The 21,129-nt window shown below is 31.4% G+C and overlaps 2 protein-coding genes across 3 annotated transcripts; one reads left to right on the top strand and one right to left on the bottom strand.

Moving 5' to 3' along the window:
* Positions 1–3,633: 3,633 nt before the first annotated feature.
* Positions 3,634–9,066, top strand: LOC105107414 (autophagy-related protein 18c-like). Of its 2 annotated transcripts, none has more exons than XM_011001330.1 (6): positions 3,634–3,803; positions 3,947–4,021; positions 4,500–5,274; positions 5,961–6,219; positions 8,019–8,142; positions 8,694–9,066. In XM_011001330.1, the coding sequence occupies exons 3-6, from the start codon at positions 4,516–4,518 to the stop codon at positions 8,785–8,787; spliced, it is 1,236 nt and encodes a 411-aa protein (XP_010999632.1). In that variant the 5' UTR covers positions 3,634–3,803; positions 3,947–4,021; positions 4,500–4,515; the 3' UTR covers positions 8,788–9,066. The 2 variants fall into 2 exon arrangements, with proteins under 2 accessions (XP_010999632.1, XP_010999631.1); XM_011001329.1 differs by having other exon boundaries at positions 4,428–5,274.
* Positions 9,067–9,354: 288 nt separating this feature from the next.
* On the bottom strand, positions 9,355–10,506 carry LOC105107435 (putative F-box protein At1g47790). The gene has a single exon (XM_011001360.1). It carries the CDS (start codon positions 10,504–10,506, stop codon positions 9,355–9,357), a length of 1,152 nt encoding a protein of 383 aa, XP_010999662.1.
* Between the last annotated feature and the right edge of the window lie 10,623 nt (positions 10,507–21,129).

Below are 21,129 nucleotides of genomic sequence, written 5' to 3'. Positions count from 1 at the left end.
GAAAGAGAAACCGACAATGGCTCTTGATGGTCGGCTGGTGGTTGAGTGGGCTTCCTATGGTGGAACTGATGGTGGAATGACCGGTGGTGATGGTGGTGGTGGCTGAAGGCCATGGTGAAGAGAGAAAGAAAGAAGAAAATTTACAGAAATCGGCAGAAAAACTGGTTTTTTAGCTGATTTTGGACCCGATTTTTTCCTCTCTCAGGCAATTAAACCCACCTCTATCTATAGACGGTGGAAGAGGGCAATCTTGTCTACTCTGGAGAAAAATTTCAGCCCTTGATTCAGATGAAAAGGATCCCAACCGTTGGCTCAGAGTAGGCATGACGCACTGTCAAATTGCCAAATTTGCAGTTGCAGGCTGCCTAAGTTGGCCTCTTTGGGGTGGTGCCACGTCCGTTTATTTGCGAGTGAGCCGATGTCGACCATACCCTGATGTAGAGGGATGTTTGGTGATCAGTTTTGTGCAATTTTTGATAAATTTGGTGGACGTTAAGTGCATTAAATGCAGCTGCAAATTAGGTACCCAGACCAGCCATTTCAGGGATTTAAAGAAGAAGATGAATAGTGCCAAAATCCTTTTTTGGTCAAAATTCAGTTCAATCCTTCTTCTTTCAATTGCTTTTAATTGAGCCCCTAATTGACCTTAAAATTTGAATTTCCTTGCAATTTTGCTCCTGATTTCAATCAATTAACTTGGTAAAAATTAAATTTGGTCTCTTAAAATTTCAATTTTCTTAATTAAGCCTAAATTAAGCTCCCAAACATAATTTTTCACCAATTAAGCCCCAAATAAAATTAATTTGACCCATTTATAGTATAATTAAGTCCTTGCACTTAATTGAATCCTTCAATTGCACCCAAATTAATTCTTAAACATAATTAAAATTTGATTTGGCCCATTATTAAATCAAATTGGCTTATTAAAAATTTAATTATATCCTTGGACTTAATTTTTCACTAATTAAGCCCCAAATAAAATTAATTTGACCAATTTAAAGTATAATTAAGTTCTTTCACTTAATTAAATCCTTCAATTGGACTTAAATTAATTCTTAAACATAATTAAAATTTAATTTGGCTCATGATTAAACAAATTGGCCTATTAAAAATTTAATTATATCATTGGACTTAATTTTTATGCAAATTCGTCTAATAATCATTTAATTTGATCTTGAATTTGTATTTTTTATTTGTTCTTGGGCATAATGGGGTACAATTAGGCCTTGAATTTCCTTCAAAAATTGCAGCTTGATTTTCCAGCCTACTTTCTCCACGTTGCCAGCCATTATTTTATTTTTTAATTTTTATTTTGATAAAAAAATAAATTTTTGAGGAATAACCCAGAATTAGGTTATGACAATGCATACATATTATTTTCCAAGCTTTTTAATATATACTATCACAACAAGCAACATTATTTATACTCACACAATTTTTCAATTTTCACACATACAACCTAATATATCTCAAATTATCTCAACATGCATTCAAATTAACAAAATCATTTAAATTACTAATTCTTAAAACCTTCCCATTGACTTAGCCACATTTAACATCACAAAAGTATCCAACATCTAGTCTATAACTTTCTATAAAACATAAATTACATGCAGAATACTTATATCTAAATAAAACTCTTTTCCTAAAGACATAATTATTCATGAAAATATATTAATAAATATATAATCTCATTCAATTCAACTAATTCTCAAAATCAAGCCTATAATGAACTTAACAATATCTTATAATTTTAGCAAAACCTTTACAATTTTGATTTTACTCTCTTTTTTACCATCCTAAATGCATACTATAACCATACCAATTTAGAATTATTCAAACAATTTCAACAATTTTACCTCACTTTCATATTATTAAACTCGTGTTCCCAAACAAATTTAAAATACATATATACATATTCAACTAAACATTTGCCTTATATCCTAATTCTTACACAATATGCATTAAACTAACACATAATTATTCATTTTCATTCAATTCTTCCATTTTCCCTATAGTTTATCATGGACAACGCTAGGGTTAGGAATTACCACGGTTTTTCTTTCAATTTCCATCTTTATTTTACTCTCTTTATCTATTTGTTCATGCTATTTAACCAATTTATAAACAATTTTTCATCTTCCCCAAACTTCTCTTAGAAACCGTACGTGAGAGATTATGGATTTCTCTTCCCTACACACCCATCCTTAAATAACGAGAATTAAAGACTATAGGATACTTTACCAAGTAAATTTAAAACCAATTTCCCCTTCTCTTTGCAAAGTTCTCCTCCAATCCCTCTTTTCTTACTAAAATTTCTTCTTTCTCTAATTAACTCCTAATTTTCTCTCTCTTAAACTCTTCCAAATCTTGTGTTAGCATGTTTATTCCTCACTAATCACCCTTCTAATACCCTAAAAACTCTAACTTTGGAGAAGATTTTATGTGGAATTGCAAGAAAATAAGAGGAAGAGAGCTTAATTTCTTCTCTTATCATTGTCGACCTTAATTCAGGGGAGTTGAAAATTCTTGAGTTTATTTATAATTTTTCCATAAGGAAAAAATTTCTTGGGTATTTTAAATAAACTTCCTAATTACTGGTACAACTTATGCCATATATTTATTAAATTTATTTATATTCCTCATATGTGTTTTAGCAAAACTTCTCCTCTAATTATTTTTTATATTTTTATTTTTTTAACCAAGATTTATCACCATTTGATAAAATTTATACATTACAACCAATGACTTTTTTTTTTTTTTAAGTTCACGTGCCTAGCTCTTTTGCACGAACCTGCCCAACATGTCTATACTTTGTTTTCTTCAACATTATTTTTGTTTTTTTAATTTTATTATCTATCATGAAGTTTTTATTTTATTTTATTATTTAATATTAATTAATAATAAATAAATTTTATATTTTTTTACTATATAATAATAAAAAAATTAAAGTAAAAACAATAAATTTTATAATCAGTATTATATGCTTGAGGTGTTAAATGGATATTAGTCAACAAATCATGGAAGAATTTTTTTTTAACTTTTGTTTGTATAATAAAAGTGAAAGTAATGAATTGTGTAATTAGGGTAATATGCTCAAAGTTTTGATTGAATATTAGTCAAAGAGACGTGTAAGAATTTTTTTTGTCTTTTTTTTATTTTTTTTTAATTTTATAATTGAGGGGTCTAAATTTAATTTTATCATTTGATATTTAATATATAACAAATTAATTTTTTCATTTTTTATTATATAATAAAATAAAATATCAACTCAACTAAATGAAATGCATAATATATTTTTTGCAATGTTAACATACTCACTAAATATCAATTAAAGTAGAACAAGAAATTTTTAAAATTTAAACCGTTTTAGCAAGTTAAATACCAATACCACTACCAATATATTTTTTATGTCAAAAGAAAAATTGTGTTCAACTCGTAAATCGCCATGAAAGCTTTGAGAGATAAGCTAGTTAAAACCTAAAATGAAATGTGTTAAATAAAAAATAGTAGTATTTGTGGGGGCGCGGCAGGGTGAAGTGAAAGGAATATCGGTGCAAGATTCCCGAATAAAGATTTCATGGCCAGCTGGCCAAACTAATAAAAGACAAAACAAAAAAAGAAAGGTTCTAAAGAAAAAAAAAGAAAAAAGGGAAAATGTTTTGTTCATCCGTCCCTGTTGTCTTCGTCTAGAAAGAGACATTGTGTTACAGTTTGTCTGGTCAGGTCTCTATAAACAAACATAAACACAGAGAGAAGCAGGAAGAATAGTTTAGAAGAAGACTCGTTGATTTGATCACAAGGTTCATCTCACACCTCAATTCTCATTGTATCTCAAAGGCCCTTTTATTTTTTTTGCTTTTTCTAAATATGAATGAATGCAAATCATTAACACCCACTTTTGGTTATTCAAGAAATTCATGCATCTTCCTTTTGTTTTTTGTAGTTATTTAAATCCAGAAAGTTGATCTGAAGATTAGAGGAAATACATAATCCATGTTATCATCAACCCTCCCTGCCTGTACGTCAATTTCTTCTCTCCTCTCTCTCCTTTTTTCTTCTCTCGTTACTGTGTTGTACTATGTTCAATGTGGAGGGAGGGGTAGAGGGAGATCATTTCTCGTCATCTTAAATTATGGGTCATGCTGGAATGTTGATTGGGGACTTTAGAGAATGAGATTAAAGTCGATGTTGTAAAGGGAAGTTTTTTCTTTAGCGGGATCTCAATTTCTTTTCATAGTGAGCAAATTGAAACTTTTTCACAGATGGGTGAATCCAATTATACTGATTTCATTAGCTTTTTTTGCTTGATGTGGTTGTTTTATCTTTTTTGAATGCTAATGATTGATTTATGGTGAACTGTGGATGTTGAAATGTGTAAAGTATAAGATTGACATGTTTAACATGCTTGTCATCTGATGTGGCAGAGCCTTACGTTTGCTATTCCAACGTTGTGTATCTTGTTTCATATGCATTCCTACGGCTTTTGATTGCTTCAAGCAAGCCGTCAAGACCATGAGTTCAACCGTTTCAACTTCTCAAGGATTTCTTCCCCAGGCAAGGCATGGTTCGTTTGAATCCTCAAATGTTCTTGCTTCTAGTTCTTTAGGTCAGCCCGATCTGGAATCCAATGGTAGCAATGAAGTGGAATTGATTTCTGCATCCTGGAACCAGGATTATGGCTGCTTTGCTGCTGGCACAAGCCATGGCTTTCGCATTTATAATTGTGAGCCTTTTAAGGAAACTTTCAGACGTGATCTCAAAAGTGGGGGATTCAAAATTGTTGAGATGCTGTTCCGGTGCAACATTCTGGCACTTGTTGGTGCTGATGCTAATTCTCAGTATCCTCCAAACAAAGTTTTGATCTGGGATGATCATCAGAGCCGGTGCATTGGTGAATTTTCATTTAGGTCTGAGGTTCGGTCTGTGAAGTTAAGGCGGGATCGCATTGTTATTGTTCTTGAGCACAAGTTATATGTTTATAATTTCATGGATTTGAAGCTTCTTCATCAGATTGAGACTCTGGCAAATCCCAGAGGACTGTGCTGCCTTTCTCATGATTCAAATACATTTGTGTTGGCGTGCCCTGGGCTTCATCGGGGCCAGGTCCGAATTGAACACTTTGGGTTGAATGTCACGAAGTTCATTAATGCTCATGATTCTCATATTGCATGCTTGACCTTGACAATGGATGGCTTGCTTCTTGCGACTGCTAGTGCAAGGGGCACTTTGATAAGAATTTTCAATACAATGGATGGCACTCGTTTACAAGAGGTAGCTTGTTAAAAATATAGTTTACTAGATGTCATCTTGAAATTTCACTGCAGTGCTTATGTAGTTGTATGTTACTTGATAGGGAAGTTGTATCATATGCTAAAAACTTATTCTGAGGTACCAGTTATTTGTTACTTGCTTTTATCACTAATATAATGTTTAATGATGCTCACTTCATTGTTCATCATTCCCTTACTTGGATTAGATTCCTCAGCAGCTGTGGAAGCTTCTGGATTAGTATCCAATTAAATTTTAAACATTAATTGTACTATTTTCAGAACTGATTGATAATACCACTTTTCTGCAGGTATTTAAACATTAATTGTACTATTTTCAGAACACAGGAATACATTCCCCTCTCTCTCCCCTTAGATGAGCAGCTAATAAAATTTTAAACAGCATTTTATGTGCTGATAATACCACTTTTCTGCAGGTGTATGTAGTTGTATGTTACTTGATAGGGAAGTTGTATCATATGCTAAAAACTTATTCTGAGGTACCAGTTATTTGTTACTTGCTTTTATCACTAATATAATGTTTAATGATGCTCACTTCATTGTTCATCATTCCCTTACTTGGATTAGATTCCTCAGCAGCTGTGGAAGCTTCTGGATTAGTATCCAATTAAATTTTAAACATTAATTGTACTATTTTCAGAACTGATTGATAATACCACTTTTCTGCAGGTAAGAAGAGGAGTTGATAGAGCAGAGATTTATGGCATTGCACTCTCTCGGAATGTCCAGTGGTTGGCTGTATCGAGTGACAAAGGTACTGTTCATATCTTCAGTCTAAGAGTTCGAGTGGCTGGAGAGGACTCATCCTCTCATCTGAGCCCTGCTCAGGGCCCGTCATTGTTAGAACAGAATTCATCATCTTCCCTTGATGGCCTTATTTCTGCAAGCACTAGTGCGAATCCTGGCTCTTCATTGTCTTTTATGAGAGGTAAGAAAGTTCTGTTGATAAATGGTTCTAAAGATGAACCTATAAATCCTTTCTTATTCTGCTTCCTGTTTTTCCTAGTTTTCCATTCTCTGTTCTTTTGGTTTGAAAAGAATGGAAAGGCTTTAAATGACTCTAGTAACAACAACGTAGTTCATGGCTTGGATGAAGACATATAACTCCTATAATGAAATACATGGAGTAAATTTGATTTTTAAGCAATGAAACCTCGCGATATATTGTTGAAAGTTGCAAAAACATGAAAGAAGTGTCTAAAATATCATCTCATTTCTTTTCCCAAGATGTGTGATAGAGAATGCAAGAAATGGGAAGAGTGAAAAGATGTAAATCTTAAATCTTACTACCTACTAATTATCAAACCTTGAATCTCCTATGGTTCTTATGAATCTACAGAAACCAAGGTTCTTGAAAGCAAGAAGGAAAAAGCATTCAACATTGTAATGGTAAAATGATGATAAGTTGATTGTTTGCTTGTCAATCAGTTCCGGGAGACATGCTGTTTCCCTTGCAATGTTGCTTCTAGTTGCTTCTCTTCATGAGATTTGTGCCTTCAACTCTTCAAGTATAGGATTGCCAATTTCAAATTTTCACCAAATTTAACTTCCATCTCTTCTATTTTTTTTGAGAACTAGCTTAAGAACGAGCTTAAGAATGACTTCTTGAAGTAATATTAAAAAACTCAATATCCATCTCAAATGACCTCTGTATATACATTATCCATGAAAAATTGAAGATAATTCCAGATAGCACTAAGTTGAGATTGGTAGCATGGAATGCCTTATCATTAATCACAACTTCTCATAAAACCATAGAGTTTGAACGATTCATGTTATATTTACCCCCTATCATATTGAAGAAATGCAGAAATCTAACCCAAAACTCCACTATATGCATCAAATCATCGATGTGATAGCTTGTTTTATTCTTTTTAAGAACCATCATTTTTGTTTTTCCCTGCTACGAACATTTTATGGAAGAAGTTTATGGAGTAATTCTGCAGCAGGCTAACAGAAGTTGCTGAACTAATGGATTTAAAAGTAAAACTAGAACTAATGAAACTGTAATTGGCTCCATGGGAAGTAACTACACCTCAACTGCCAAATGTTTTTGCGTTTGGAATTGCATTTGGGTGCATTTCGAAATTGTTTTTGGTTTGAAAAAAAAATTAAATTGATGTTTTTTTTTTAATGCTTTTTGATCATTTTAATGTATTGATGTTAAAAGTAAAAACAAAAATTCTTAAAAAAAATTATTTTGATGCATTTTCGAGCGAAAAATACTTTTGAAAGGCATCTCGCACCACTATACCAAACACTTGTAATCAATCTGAGTCACAAATCTGAATTTTCCATCTTTTCTTTCATTTCTTTCTTAGGGCAAGAAAGAGGGATTAGGCTTGTCCACTTGGTCTGAACTTCTTTTTTCTTCCCCTTTTTTAATCCACTTCCTGTATGTGAGATGGAGTCCTCTGTATGTGAGATGGAGTAGGTGCTTTGATTTCCTTTTGGCAATAATAGTAGGCACTATATTTGGTTTTTATTTCCTTAATAGCTTCTTATAATTCTTGTTATTACTATTTAATAAATGAAATTGGCTGGTTCATCAAGGGAGATATATATATATATATATATATATATATATATATATATATATATATATATATATATATATATATATATATATATATATATATATATATCTTATGGGAGACCTTTCCCACACGCATTATTCTTGTTTCTTTTTCTCGTAAATAAAGTCTCATATTTCTTGTGCTTGTCCAGGGGTTTTGCCAAAGTATTTTAGTTCTGAGTGGTCATTTGCTCAGTTCCACTTGTCTGAAGACACTGAGTACATCGCAGCTTTTGCATCTCAGAATACTGTCATTATTGTTGGCATGAATGGGAGGTAATGCGGTTATTTTCATCCCATTACCTAATGTTGTTATACATGTGCTTCTGTTTTCCTATTTGGCTGCACAAGAAACTATAAGCTTTTGAAAATTAAGGATTCAAAAATAAATAAATTATGGTCCATTAAAATTGATAACTCTAGCACTTAAAGAAAAAATGCTTGCTTGTCGTAATTCATTGTTGAACTTATGCTCTTCAAAGATTTAGTTTTTGAATCTCCATAATCGAACCAGCCACATCTTCCTGATCTGTACACTTTTTTCTGAATGAACGGGGAAGATAGAAAAGAAATGTAGATGGACATTGAAACTACTTTTCATAATTGAATGCACCTACTATGTGGATGGTTTAGCTAGTGTGCCTTCAATAATGACCATATTAGGTGGTGATCATTGTTGGCAAAGCTTGTTGTGGTAAGATTGTGGATATTGGACAGCAGGCACAACGATATAAATACAGTGTTTTGCATGTGTACTCTTTCTCTCTGTCTGTCGACAGAATAGTTCTTCACAATTTTCTATATCTTAAAGACTTTTCCATTACCAGCTTTTACAGGTGCAGATTTGATCCGGTTCATGGAGGACAGATGTTGCAGCAGGAATATGTCCGCTTTCTACAAACTGAGAGCCGGCCTGGATAGGGCAGGCTGTTAGTTATAACTACAATATTTATTCTCTATACTCTGTAAATATGATTTTAAACATTCATAAATGGTTACACAAATATATACATATAACTGTATAATATTCTTGGATTCAGTAATCAAGGCTCGATGACAGATGACAGTCTCGTGAAGTCGCAAACTTAGCGCTGAATTGTAGCTATTAGACAATTTACTTTGTGCTAATAGCTTGTACGCTGGGCATATTTGATCACTTGTTTTGGCTAGCAATTACATAAAACAAAACTGTGTAGCGTAGGTTTATAGAATGCAGGTTCCAAAACATTGATGACTGTGAAGTTCAGTAAAGATACATGCATTGAAAGGAAACTATTCATTTCTGCATTTGAAGTATATGAATCATATTTAAGATCAACCATATGACATGCTTCTACTGTAATTTTTCTTTGAAGAATGAAGAAAAAGTCTTCTCGCACATAACTGCAAAGAACCAAACGAAAATCTTGCCACAACTCTAGGGGTTGTTATCATCTGAAACAAGTACCAAGTAAGGTAGAAAAGAAAAAAGAAAAATATTCCAATAAATTATCCCTGTGATGTTGTCAGGGGAGTAAGACTTGCGCAATAAACGGTAAGATTTTCTGCAGAGCAAGGGAGTATCTTCATTCTAAATGTTTTCTTTTCCTCATCGTAGTAGAGCAGAAGACGAGTACCAGAGTTGAATATGATTTCTGTACCCTTGATGCACTGGAGTTCTCCAACAAAATTCGGAGAAATTTTGCTTATGTCGATTGTGCATGCTTTTGACCATATGGAATTCTCGGGATTGGTTAGTCTCCATATTGCAACATGGGATAATTCTAAAGTCTCCACCATGTGCAAATGCCCGCGTAGTTCCACCAGTTGCGTTGAATGTCGAGTAGGCGATCTCCAGTGACGAGGAGTGTCAGTCCTGTCAGCAGGATGAGTTATGGTTTGGAACTTCTCGTCACTAAGTTTAAACGAGACAATAAAATCGTTATGCCTGTGGAGTGCTTGATGTTGCCCAAGATCGATCTTCCAGTAAATAGTTTCGTTAGCAAAAGCTGGAAAACAGAACTGATCCACCAAATATGGGCAACCTTCTCTTACTGCCCTCCATTTAAGTCCTCTTTTCTCCGGAAGAAGAGTGAAAACCGAGCACTCTAGTTTGCAGTTCAAGGAAGTTCTTGATTGCCGAGGAATATTTAACCGCACAATCTTGTGTCTTTTTGCTGAGCTCAGATATCCAATCCCGAATCCTGCTATTCCACTTCTATCATATGGCAGTGCAAGAAGACGACGGGTGCTAGGGTTAAACACATAAATACGTGTCTCTGTAGCTAAGCAAAGCAAACCAAAGCAACCTGGCAATACGAGTTTAACAGGTTCTTGCACCTTAACCTGAATCGGACTGAACATGTTCCCCTCGGTGTCTGTCGGAATAAAGTTATACAGATACCGGCATCCAATGGGTTCAAGCGGCCGAAAATCAAAGTCAGGCCACCGCAAAAGGAATCGAGGTTTCCTCTGCGATCGATCGTGGTGCAAGGCTTGGAAGCCAAGGCTCGAGTCAATCATGTAGTGCCATAACTTGCATACAGAGTTGAACCTCAAAAGGGTCTTCACAGGCAGTCTTGATAGAATGTCTGCTACGATCATATTGTTTTTTGCGAGTTGAGAAACCATCTCCTTTCGATTCTGAGCCCTAATCGCCATATTTGATATCAAGCAAACCCTAATTAAACAATCAAGAGAATGTGGCTGATGGGAGATTGATATGTATATAAATTGAAAAAGGATGAACTCAAAGGCAATCCAACCACCGCATATATTGTTGTTAATCTAGGAAAAGTTCCGTTGTTGTATCCTTTTCTATTAGTATCTTCAATTATAATGTTTCGTATTTTGTTGTGTATTCGTCCCCTCTACTCTACAAGTATATATACATCAAGGAAATACATCAGGTTGTTTCGGAAATACTGATTTTATAAAAGGATTTTCCTTCGAAACATTGTATTTATGTGATTAATTAGCTGGTGGGATCTATTTATTCAATGCATGAGACCGTTTGGTAACTGAATTAGGAAAGAGTATTTAGCAAGATTTGCATTAGTTATATCTATATATCCAGTTATTCGTATCTAACCATTAATCTTAACTTATATTGTTTTTGTATTTTAAAAATATATTAAATTTTTATTTTATTTTTTGTTTGAAATTAAATTTTTGTTGGTGATTTTAGATTATTTTGATATTTCAATGTTAAAAATAAATTTTTTTTTTTAAAAATCTATTATTATAATATATTTTTAAATAATTAATCTTGACCAAGGAGTGATTAGGAGACAACGTGCAGTCTACAAATAGTGGCAAAGGTGGCATCATACTCTCGAATTGACATTTTAGCTTTGCTGTATGTTATTGTTTCTAGACATCATAGAATTAACATTTTGAGGTACCATGTACAGTATATTCATGTGATATTATTTAATTTATTAATTTTTGACAGTCTCATTTCAATCCCAAACATCAAAATCCAATATTTACATTTTGCTTCGTAAACTTCATTTATTACAATTTGATCCCTAATTATATAAAGAAAAGAATAAAAGAGAAGAGAAGCATAGTTGCGTCATCAGTATTGTTATGACTAATGGTCTTACAATGTTTAGTTATTAGTTAGTTATTTGACTTATGCTTCGTCATGAGTTATATGTTTTTCTCAATAAAACAAATATTAGATATGCATGTTTTTCCGACATGTTTTCTTACATAAAAAATTTATAAGTATAAATTGAAAAATTTGTAAATATCTAATTAAATAAATTGAGAATCATTTATATAAATAAATAAAAAAATCATTAATGATAACTAAAAATAAAACTAAAAAAATTGAGTGAGAGATTTAGATTAAGATTTGATATCAAAATATGAAACGTTTACTTGATTGTGGTTATTGAACTTATTTATTATAATCAAGTTTTTTATTCAATCAAACGATAATAAAAATAAACACATAAATAAAATTAATTGAATAAAATAAAAGAAAAAAATTATGCAAGGTTACACATATTATCTAAAATATAGTTTTTATATTTTTAAAATAAATTTTATCTATATAAAATATAAAACATTATAGATGAATCTGAACAATATCTTTAAAAATAAAATACATAGAGAATAATTAAAGAAAAAAATCTATTAAAAAAAGCTAAATAAGTAAAATAAAGATTCATAGAGGAGGGATATCAATTGAAACATTAATTAAAAAAATATTTTAAAATTTCAAATAAACATAAATTATCATTTGTTTTTTTTGTTTTTTTAGAATTCCACTATAATTTCAAAAATTACAACTAGGATTTTCAATTTCTATATACATGTTTCGTTTATCCAGATGAATATACTGAATAAAATTTCAAATTTCCCACTTTTCTTTATCTTATATCCTTTATATATTAAATTATTATTTTTATTTAAATTATTTCTATATTAAAATGTGAGGGTTAGTTTTTTTTTTAGGCTGGGATTTTACATCTTAGATATTGATATGTTAAAAGATGGCATTAATACCCTCCTTAATGATGGTAGAAGAGAGAAATACTTTTGAATATATATTATTGATGCAATAATTGGATGAGTAAAATATAAATAGAGATAATAGATCAGAAATTTTTTGTAACACAATGACAAGTGACCATGATGACATCATATCTATAATAAATATGTTATTTATTTTTCTATGTATCTTTGAAGCCAAACCTCGCTAACTATTATAATAAGAGCTATAGTGCGAAAAAATTATTGTGAATCAAGAGATTTTTTACTATAAATTATAATAGGAATTTTACTTTTAATTTCTCATCTTTTCATAAGTAGAAAAATGTTTCTTTGACTTTCTTTTTCTTTTTATTCATTGCTTCTTCTCTCTTTTTTTCTTTTAACATTTTACAACTTAGATCATGAAGAGAATGAAAATAAATCGGATGAAAGGAAACTGCAGAGAGAGGATGAAGATGGTGCCTTTTGTGTTCAGTACTTCTCCTTTTTCTTAATCAAATTGACAAAGGAAATGATAGAGAAGAGGGCACCAAATTAGCAAACAAGTGAACAAAGTCACTATAGAAAGAAAAAGACAACAAAAAAAGTATAGAATTTTATGATATGATTAATGGTGAGAAAATTATGTGGTTTATTTTTTTTTATTCTTAGGAGTTTGATGTGATTAATTATTTTTCCATTAACAAAATGGATGTATCTAATGAGAACATTTTTTATTTCACCATCAAACCCATAGATTTTTAAGGACAATTAGTGGACTTTATAGGTTTTAACATCAAAGGTGAGATCTTTTTCAAAGATCTAATATGTTTTTGTTGTTTTTTTTTTAAATAATATTCGGAGGAATAGAAATGGGTAACAAAAAGTTTGGACAACAAATTAATGGGCTGAGCAGGAGAACTTTAAGTATGTTCAATCAACATTTTATTGAAGGACAAAAAACATATCATTGTGTTGTTAACAAGAGAAACTTGCAAGAGAAATTTTTCTTTGTTCTTGATTAGAGTTTTTTAGAGTTGCAAGAGCGCAAACATGTTTCTAACAATTGGAATCAACATAGCAGAGTTTAGCTTAAATTCCGCATCTATTTACTAAAATTTAGAAGTGTTTAGTAGAAGTATTTGTTTTTTTTTTCTTAACAATACATCAGAAGTTCACAAGAAATTATTAATTTGATGTCCTAAGACCATTTAACATATTTGCATGAGTGTTTTGGTCCTCGACAAAACTATTATCTTTGGCTGACTCATAAAAATTATGCAAATCCTAGATGTCAAACCCAAGCTACCTAGATCTAGCAACAATGCTAGTCTCAAAGCACTTGGGTTTGACAACCACACTAAGCCCAAATGCCCATGTCAAACTTAAAAGTTATGGGTCTGGCAACCAAGCCAGACGCAAATGTCATGGGTTTACGAACCATGCCAAGTCCAAGCACCAATGCTAAACCCAACCATTATGGGTTTAGCAACCAAGCCACACTTAAATGCTATAGGTCTGGAACCACGCCAAACCCAAGCGATTTAGATCCTGGAATCACAAATCCATGTTATATGAACTTAGCAAAAATTACAATGGACAAGTTTTGATTTTTATTTGGATTCCACTCTTATTGTGTATTAGTTCCTCTACATTTTAAAACCTTTCTATATATATTACTATTTATATTTAGCAACCAAGCCACACTTAAATGCTATGGATCTGGAACCACGCCAGACCCAAGCGATTTAGATCCTGGAATCAGAAACCCATATTATATGAACTTGGCAAAAATTACAATGGACAAGTTTTAATTTTTATTTGGATTCCACTCTTGTTGTGTATTAGTTCCTCTACATTTTTAAACCTTTCTATATATATTACTATTTATGATTTATGTTAATTTTTCTTTGCATTATTAGCCATTAAAGTTTATGTTATCTTCTATATTTAGCACACACATGAATCAAGTTTAGCGGAATGACAGAAAAAAATATGGTGGCAGAGCGCTAGCATGTATCTAGTGTTACCTATAGAGTGATTATGAAGATAATATAGAAAAAAAAAGAAAAAAAAAAGCAATAATAGTAAAAATTGACCAGTCAAGACTTATAGTTGACCAACAACCAAGCCTCGTATTTCCTAATTCAACATTGGCTATGACTTGGCATTTGAAACTTGTGCACGTCATAGTAAATTGCAATGGTGTACCGCTACAAAGCAATATTATTAGTGTTTTCTAACCATTGGGTCCAACTCCTCCAAGACAACTTTCTTTTCTTTTTTTTTTCGTTTTTTTCATCATATTTATTAGTGTTATTTCGGCGGGTAATTTACCACCTTGGGATTTGCTATTAGTGTTATTTCGGCGGGTCCAACTCCTCCAAGACAACTATTAGTGTTATTTCGGCGGGGAATTTCGGCGGGTAATTTACCACCAGTCTGTCCAAGTTCTATTGGGATTTTAAAGGGAGGCCTTCCTTTCCTTGCATGTTTTCCGTTTACAACTAGTAACACAAAACAATTCATCAGTAATTTGTTGCACCGACCGGACTCTCTTTCACTTATAAATTACTAGTAGCAGGACAGCAGCATGGATTATTCTTCTTCTGCTCTCAGATTGGCTTTCTCCCGCGAGCTGCTATCTTGTGTTTCTTTCCGGAATCGACCATGTCTCGTGCTAATATTGCTGTAGGGTTCCGATTTAACCCTACAGAGGCTGAACTTGTTTGCCATTATCTTTACAACAAAGTCATGGGTCTTCCTCTATCTTGCCCTTACATTGTTCAAGATTATGATCTATATGGTCATGAGGAGCCTTGGCAAATATGGGAAAATTTTGGAGAATACAATAACACTACTAGTGATGGTGAGGATGATGATGAAGTTGAGGCTGGTCCGTCTCCTCAGGATGATCTTTTCTTTTTCACAAATTTGAGAAAGATAAACCCTGGCATGAAATCCTCCAAATTTGATCGTGGTGTTGGGTCCAGTGGGGGCCGTTGGCATGGTGACGATGTTCATTCATTCCATTCCAAAGGAATTACTTGGAATCGAAGGAGATATTGTTACAAGAATCCGAATATAGGCACTCCTGATGCTTCCTGGATTATGTTGGAGTATTCCCTCGATGATTCTCTTATGCAGAATGTTCCTCATTATACTGTGCTCTGTCGAATTCGGAAAAAGAGTAACACGAATTGGAGTAGAAAAAGGAAATCAAGCCAATCTAGCTCTCAGCCTAAGCCTACACGCCAGTCGAAGAAATTGAACTCGAAATTGAGGACACCTCCGATTAAAGAAACTGTTCATGTGACAGCACACCCACCTCACGTTCATGTTCCTGTGCCTTGGTGTGAATATCTCTGATCAAGGCTATGAATTGATGTGGCTCTCTGTTCTTGAAAAAAATGTTATGCATTCTATTCTCTCTGGTTTCTTGGATGATGGTGTGCTGCCGCATCATCTTCCTTGCTGAAAGAAACCAGTTTTGATGGTGACGATTTCAATTTCAAAGATTTCTGCCCCATTCTGGGTTACTTACAGTTACGTTATAGCAAGATGGGCTAGATGCAATTGTTTTAGTTATTTAAAATTAAAACTTGCAATTGTTTAGTTTATATCATATACAATTTTATATCACAAACTAGAATAACATAACTTAAAACAAAGTTATTTTATAGACAATAACCTAAATAGAAGCTATAGCACAAACCCAAACTCAAAATAAATTAACAAAAATTAATTTTTTATAAACAAAAAACTATTTATAATAAATCAAAACCTAAACCTAGGTTTGGAGCCCGGAGCTCGTGGTCTAAGAGTGTTTTTATGTTTTAGATTGTTTTTATGGTTGTAATTTTAAAAAAATAAATTTTTAAAAATATGATTAGGTGTAGTTAGTTAGATTTAGATATGTGCTTGGTAAAAATCGTGGTTAAGGTTTATTTGTAGTTAGATTTAGATATGTGCTTGGTAAAAATCATGGTTAAGGTTTATTTGTAGCTAAAAATATGTATAAAATATTTGATAGTTGTGTTTGAAAATGTGATTATGGTTTTTTTAAAAGTGTTTTTTACTTAAAAATGCATCAAAATATATAATTTTTATTTTTAAAAAAATTATTAAATTATCTGAAAACACAATTTTTAAAAAAATTATTTTTGATATCAATGTATTGAAATTATCTGAAAACACGTAAAAGATATCACATAAAGCAAGAAAAATAAAAATTTTAAATTTTTTCAAAAGCATATTTGAAACGTAAAAACAAACAGGATTTAATGAAACTTAAGCCTCGTTTGTTTACTGGAAAGTAGTTCCTTTTGGAATGTTAATTCTGGGAAAGTGAATTATGAGAAAATGAATTATTTTTTAATGTTTGGTAATGTAATAAAAAATAAGTTGGAAACTACTTTCTAGTGTTTGGTTATGTCATAAAAAATAAGCTGGAAAATAACTTATTGATATTTTATTTGTTTCAAGTTTATTAAAATAATGAGGAACAAATCTTATAAATTTAAAAGTTGAATGAGAATGAAATTGAAAAAAATATAATTTAATAATTTATCTCAAATAAATAAATAATAATCAAAATAATAGAGATCAAATCCAACAAATAAAAAAAATAAAAGATAAAGAAATAAAAATAATAACCATTCCATAAATTATTTCAAATAAAATAAGTAATAATTAAAAGAACGAGGACCAAATTTGATAGATAAAAAATTTCAATTAAAAAATGATAAGGGAAAAGAAAATAACAATCATAAAAATAAGAAACAAAGTTTAATATAAAAATTAAATTCTAAGGGATGAAATTGAAAAATAAATGTTCAAAATAAATATATATAGCAATTAAAAGTGTTGAGAACCAAATTTGATATAATCAGCAAATAATATAATATTTTTAATTTTTTCACAACACCTGATTAATGTTTTCTATCTTAATATTTTTAATTTTTTCACAACACCTGAAAAATGTTTTCTATCCAAATTTTTTAGAAAAACACTTTCTTGAAAATGAAGCCAAATTTTTCTTTGACTAGATAGTATTTTCCATTGACTAATTTTATAATGATAAACAAACATAAGAAAGTTTGGAAAGTGGTCTTCAGAAAATCACTTTCCGCCCAGCAAACACCCTCTTAGTTAAAAACCATGTAAAAGATACTTCATAAAAAATACGTGTTAAACTCAATTTTTTAATGTGTTCTGCAATACAAAACACAATTTGGTTTATTAGCAAACACTTTACTGTGTTTGTGTACCGCAAACGCAAAAGTAGTTGCAAAAAAAACGCAACCTTTCACTTTGTATAAATCCTCACTTCTTTAAAAGTATTGGAGCTTTAGAGAGACCTTTTGTTTTTTCATCTCTTTAACTTACTATCATATAAACTATAAGATATTTAGGTGTTGTTAGTATATTTTAAAAAATTAAAAAAGTATACAACTCGAGTTATAGGTTGTATTGGATCCAATAAGATGATTTCATTTAATTCTATGATAGAAAAACAATGACAATAACTATATAAGATTTTAAAATAAAAAAATTAATATCAATGACTAGAAGAAAAAGAAGGATTATTCAAAAGGGAAAAAAACTACAACGACAAATTCCAAGATAATCCAATATTAAAAAATAAAATAAAAAAAATAAAAAATGATAAAGTAAAACATCTCGAGTAGAAAGATGAGATAAAAAAATTAGTCTATGAAAAGAAACAAAAAAAAGACACCTGTAAACTTGGATAAGAATGTCAAATCTCGTGAGTCAAATCATATGAATATGATAACCTAATAAAATGCAAAACAAATAAAATGATGAAGTTTAATTTTAAAAAGAATCCAATTTTGAAGTGCGAAACTAAAAAAAATATAAAACAAAGTGACAAAAAAAATAACAAAGTTAATTGGCGAATCTTATTGTCCAAGGTATGAGATTGAGACCACCTAATTTGAAAAGAAAGTGAAAGAAATCATAAAGCCCATTTTAAAAAATAAATAATGTTGAAAGGTGAAATGAAAAAAAGATGATATTAACTTGCATTAACTTTTTTAATTCATAACCCTACTCTCTAAACTGTAAGCATTCCATCTGAAAAAGCTATGAAATCCAAATCTTATTAAATTAAATATTGAAGGATAAAATAAAAAAATTTAATTATATAAAAGGATAAAAAAGTAAAAATTAAAAGTATGAAAACCATGCTTGAAAAATAAGAGTACAACGTAAATTTTGAATTGAAGGCAAAAACTATAAAAAATAATCAAGTTTTGAAATGAATCCAAAATAGAAAATCAAAATCAAAGAAATGAAGACTAGATTTGAAAAAAATAACAAATCACAATTATGAATTCAAATATGAAATTAAAAACAAATCTAAATTTGACTACATAACCAAGAATAAAAAAAATAAGAATTAAATTTTAAATAGCAAACATAAATTTCAAAATGAGGAGAGAGAAAAAAAAACCATTAGTGAAACACTATCGTATAAAACACATGCCACTTTACTTAAATGGAGATATCTTAACATTTTTAACATCATTATAAAAACTATTGTTTAGAGATTAGGAGACATCAAATATATTGCTAAAATACCACGAGCACATCTTACTTGCTCATGCTTGGCAACTTTATTTTTTAAGTTATATTTTATATTTTTAAATTATCAAATTTTTTTTTAGTTAACTTGATAATAACTAAAAAATTAAGATAAATAAATAAGTTTTGCTTTAATGCTAATTTAATCATTTTATTGTATTTTTAGAATGTAAAAAGATATTCATCCTTGATAATAATTAATAAACCTTGTAAAAAAACTTTATTATCCCCTTAAGTATTTTCATTGATTTTTCTTTTCTGAAATGTAAATTAGTCATTATATTGGTATAATGAAAAGCTAATCATCTCACTTAACAATGTTTTTCCTCTCTAAATAGCTTTTATTACAATGTCAACCTCGCGATGACTAGTTTTCAATTGAGTGGATGAAGCTGCCTGCTGATTGTTCAAGGAGAAAACAAAATTTTGTGTTGCTGAGTTAGCGACGGTCTTCAATTATATTTTCTTTGGATGTTTCCGGTTAATTTGTATTCTTGCATTGTTGAGTTGGAACTCTTTAAGTATGTTTTTCATTACATATTCAGTGGTTTTTTCTTTCTCGTCCACATTTAAACTACATAAATAGAACTTCAAAGTTTTTTGCTTTTTTTTTTTTAAAAAAAAAAAGAGAGAGAAAGAAACCATTAATTTGTTCTATCAATTTTGGGTATTTCTTTTTCGATGAATGAGTTTATGTTTAGAATGGAGGGAGTTGAGATGTTCCTTGCGTTATCTTCGTTGCTGCAACAGCTTTGTAAAGGATTTTAAAATTATAGCAGGTCGATTATTAATTGAGAACAGGTACTGATGCATTGTTGCAGACTCATCATGCATAGGTACTAGCTTTTGCGGGATGGCCCTGTTGGTATTATTTTTACTTTGCATCAGGATGCTAATCTCTTAAATTAATACAGAGCTAGATTCTTCATCACCAGATAAACGGGTATCAGTTAGGAGATCAAAGCTCTGCCATGACCCTGGCAATACATTTGGTTTAAGCTGGCGGGAAGAACAAAGCGGTCCTGTTCTTGTGAAAAAGGAAATCCTTCTCTGCCTTTATGTTAGCTGTTCCCCTGTTGCCTGAGGAAATCATTATCTTTGATGATAACCTCCTTGATTTAAATGGATCTTATTAAGCATTTTACAAATAATGCAAAAGATTTTCATTATCCCTGCAAATCACAATTACTGTTTCTGCAATTGCTTATTGAAGAGTATCATGGAGGGTTTATATATGCAGGGCACATTTGGTTTCCTGGAAACAATTCGTTTTTGGGCAGCCTTGATTGGTTATGACTCAGGAGTGTCTGTTAATGATTTCCTGCAGGCTTAACCATCAGAGAGACTTGCCTGATTGATCTTAGGCTCGAACCTGTGGCGCTGACATCACTTGACTGTTTGAACACGGTGACTGAAGTGCATTGACGTAAATGAAACATTTAGCAATATTTGATGTTTGATTGGAAGAACTCAAGGAGGAGAACTGAACAAGTAATACAAAGTTCCTCGAACAACTAGAATTTGGTTTTAAGATTTGCTTTCGGTTGATGGTTCTGCTAATATAGGGCAATGCAAATATATGAACTTTAGCGTGTTCATGCACTTTCCCGGGCCAGCAGGGTTTGTAACCAAGAATTTGAACGTATTATCAGTTGTTCTTTCTGGTTTATTTCTCCCTTAGATTGACCAAGACTCCAACTTTAATTTTTGATGCCCTATCTCAGTGGTAGCAATATTTTAGTCCTGGAACTGGATGACTGCCCAAGTGGTAGCTTTATTTTGGTCATTTGCAGCAAAGCAGACAGGTGCATCTACACTGTGTTTTGCATGCTCCTAAGATTGACCAAACTCCAACCTTATTTTTTTGTTGAACAAAAGGGACATTGTAAGATCTTTGATGTATACTCCTATAGGTTTATCCTGAATACTGATGCCGCACTCTTGAACAGTCAGCTTGTGATTGCTGCTAAATTGTGAAGGAGAGAGCACAAAAACAGAATAGATACAGTGTAGTTGTAAGAGTTATAATCAATTTACAGTGTAGAACAGGCTAATTTACTCTTTCTAGGTCTTAAGCTAATTTTCCTTCTGTTGCAAATCACAGCCTCAGTTTTGCTTCTTCAGTGAAACAACAAACTATTTTCCTGTACATTAGTCATATCGTGTCTTCTTCTCTCTCTCTCTCTCTCT

This window comes from Populus euphratica, unplaced genomic scaffold (genome assembly GCF_000495115.2).
Source record: "Populus euphratica unplaced genomic scaffold, PopEup_1.0 scaffold160.1, whole genome shotgun sequence".
Lineage (NCBI taxonomy): Eukaryota > Viridiplantae > Streptophyta > Magnoliopsida > Malpighiales > Salicaceae > Populus > Populus euphratica.
This window is presented reverse-complemented; position numbering and strand designations above follow the sequence as displayed.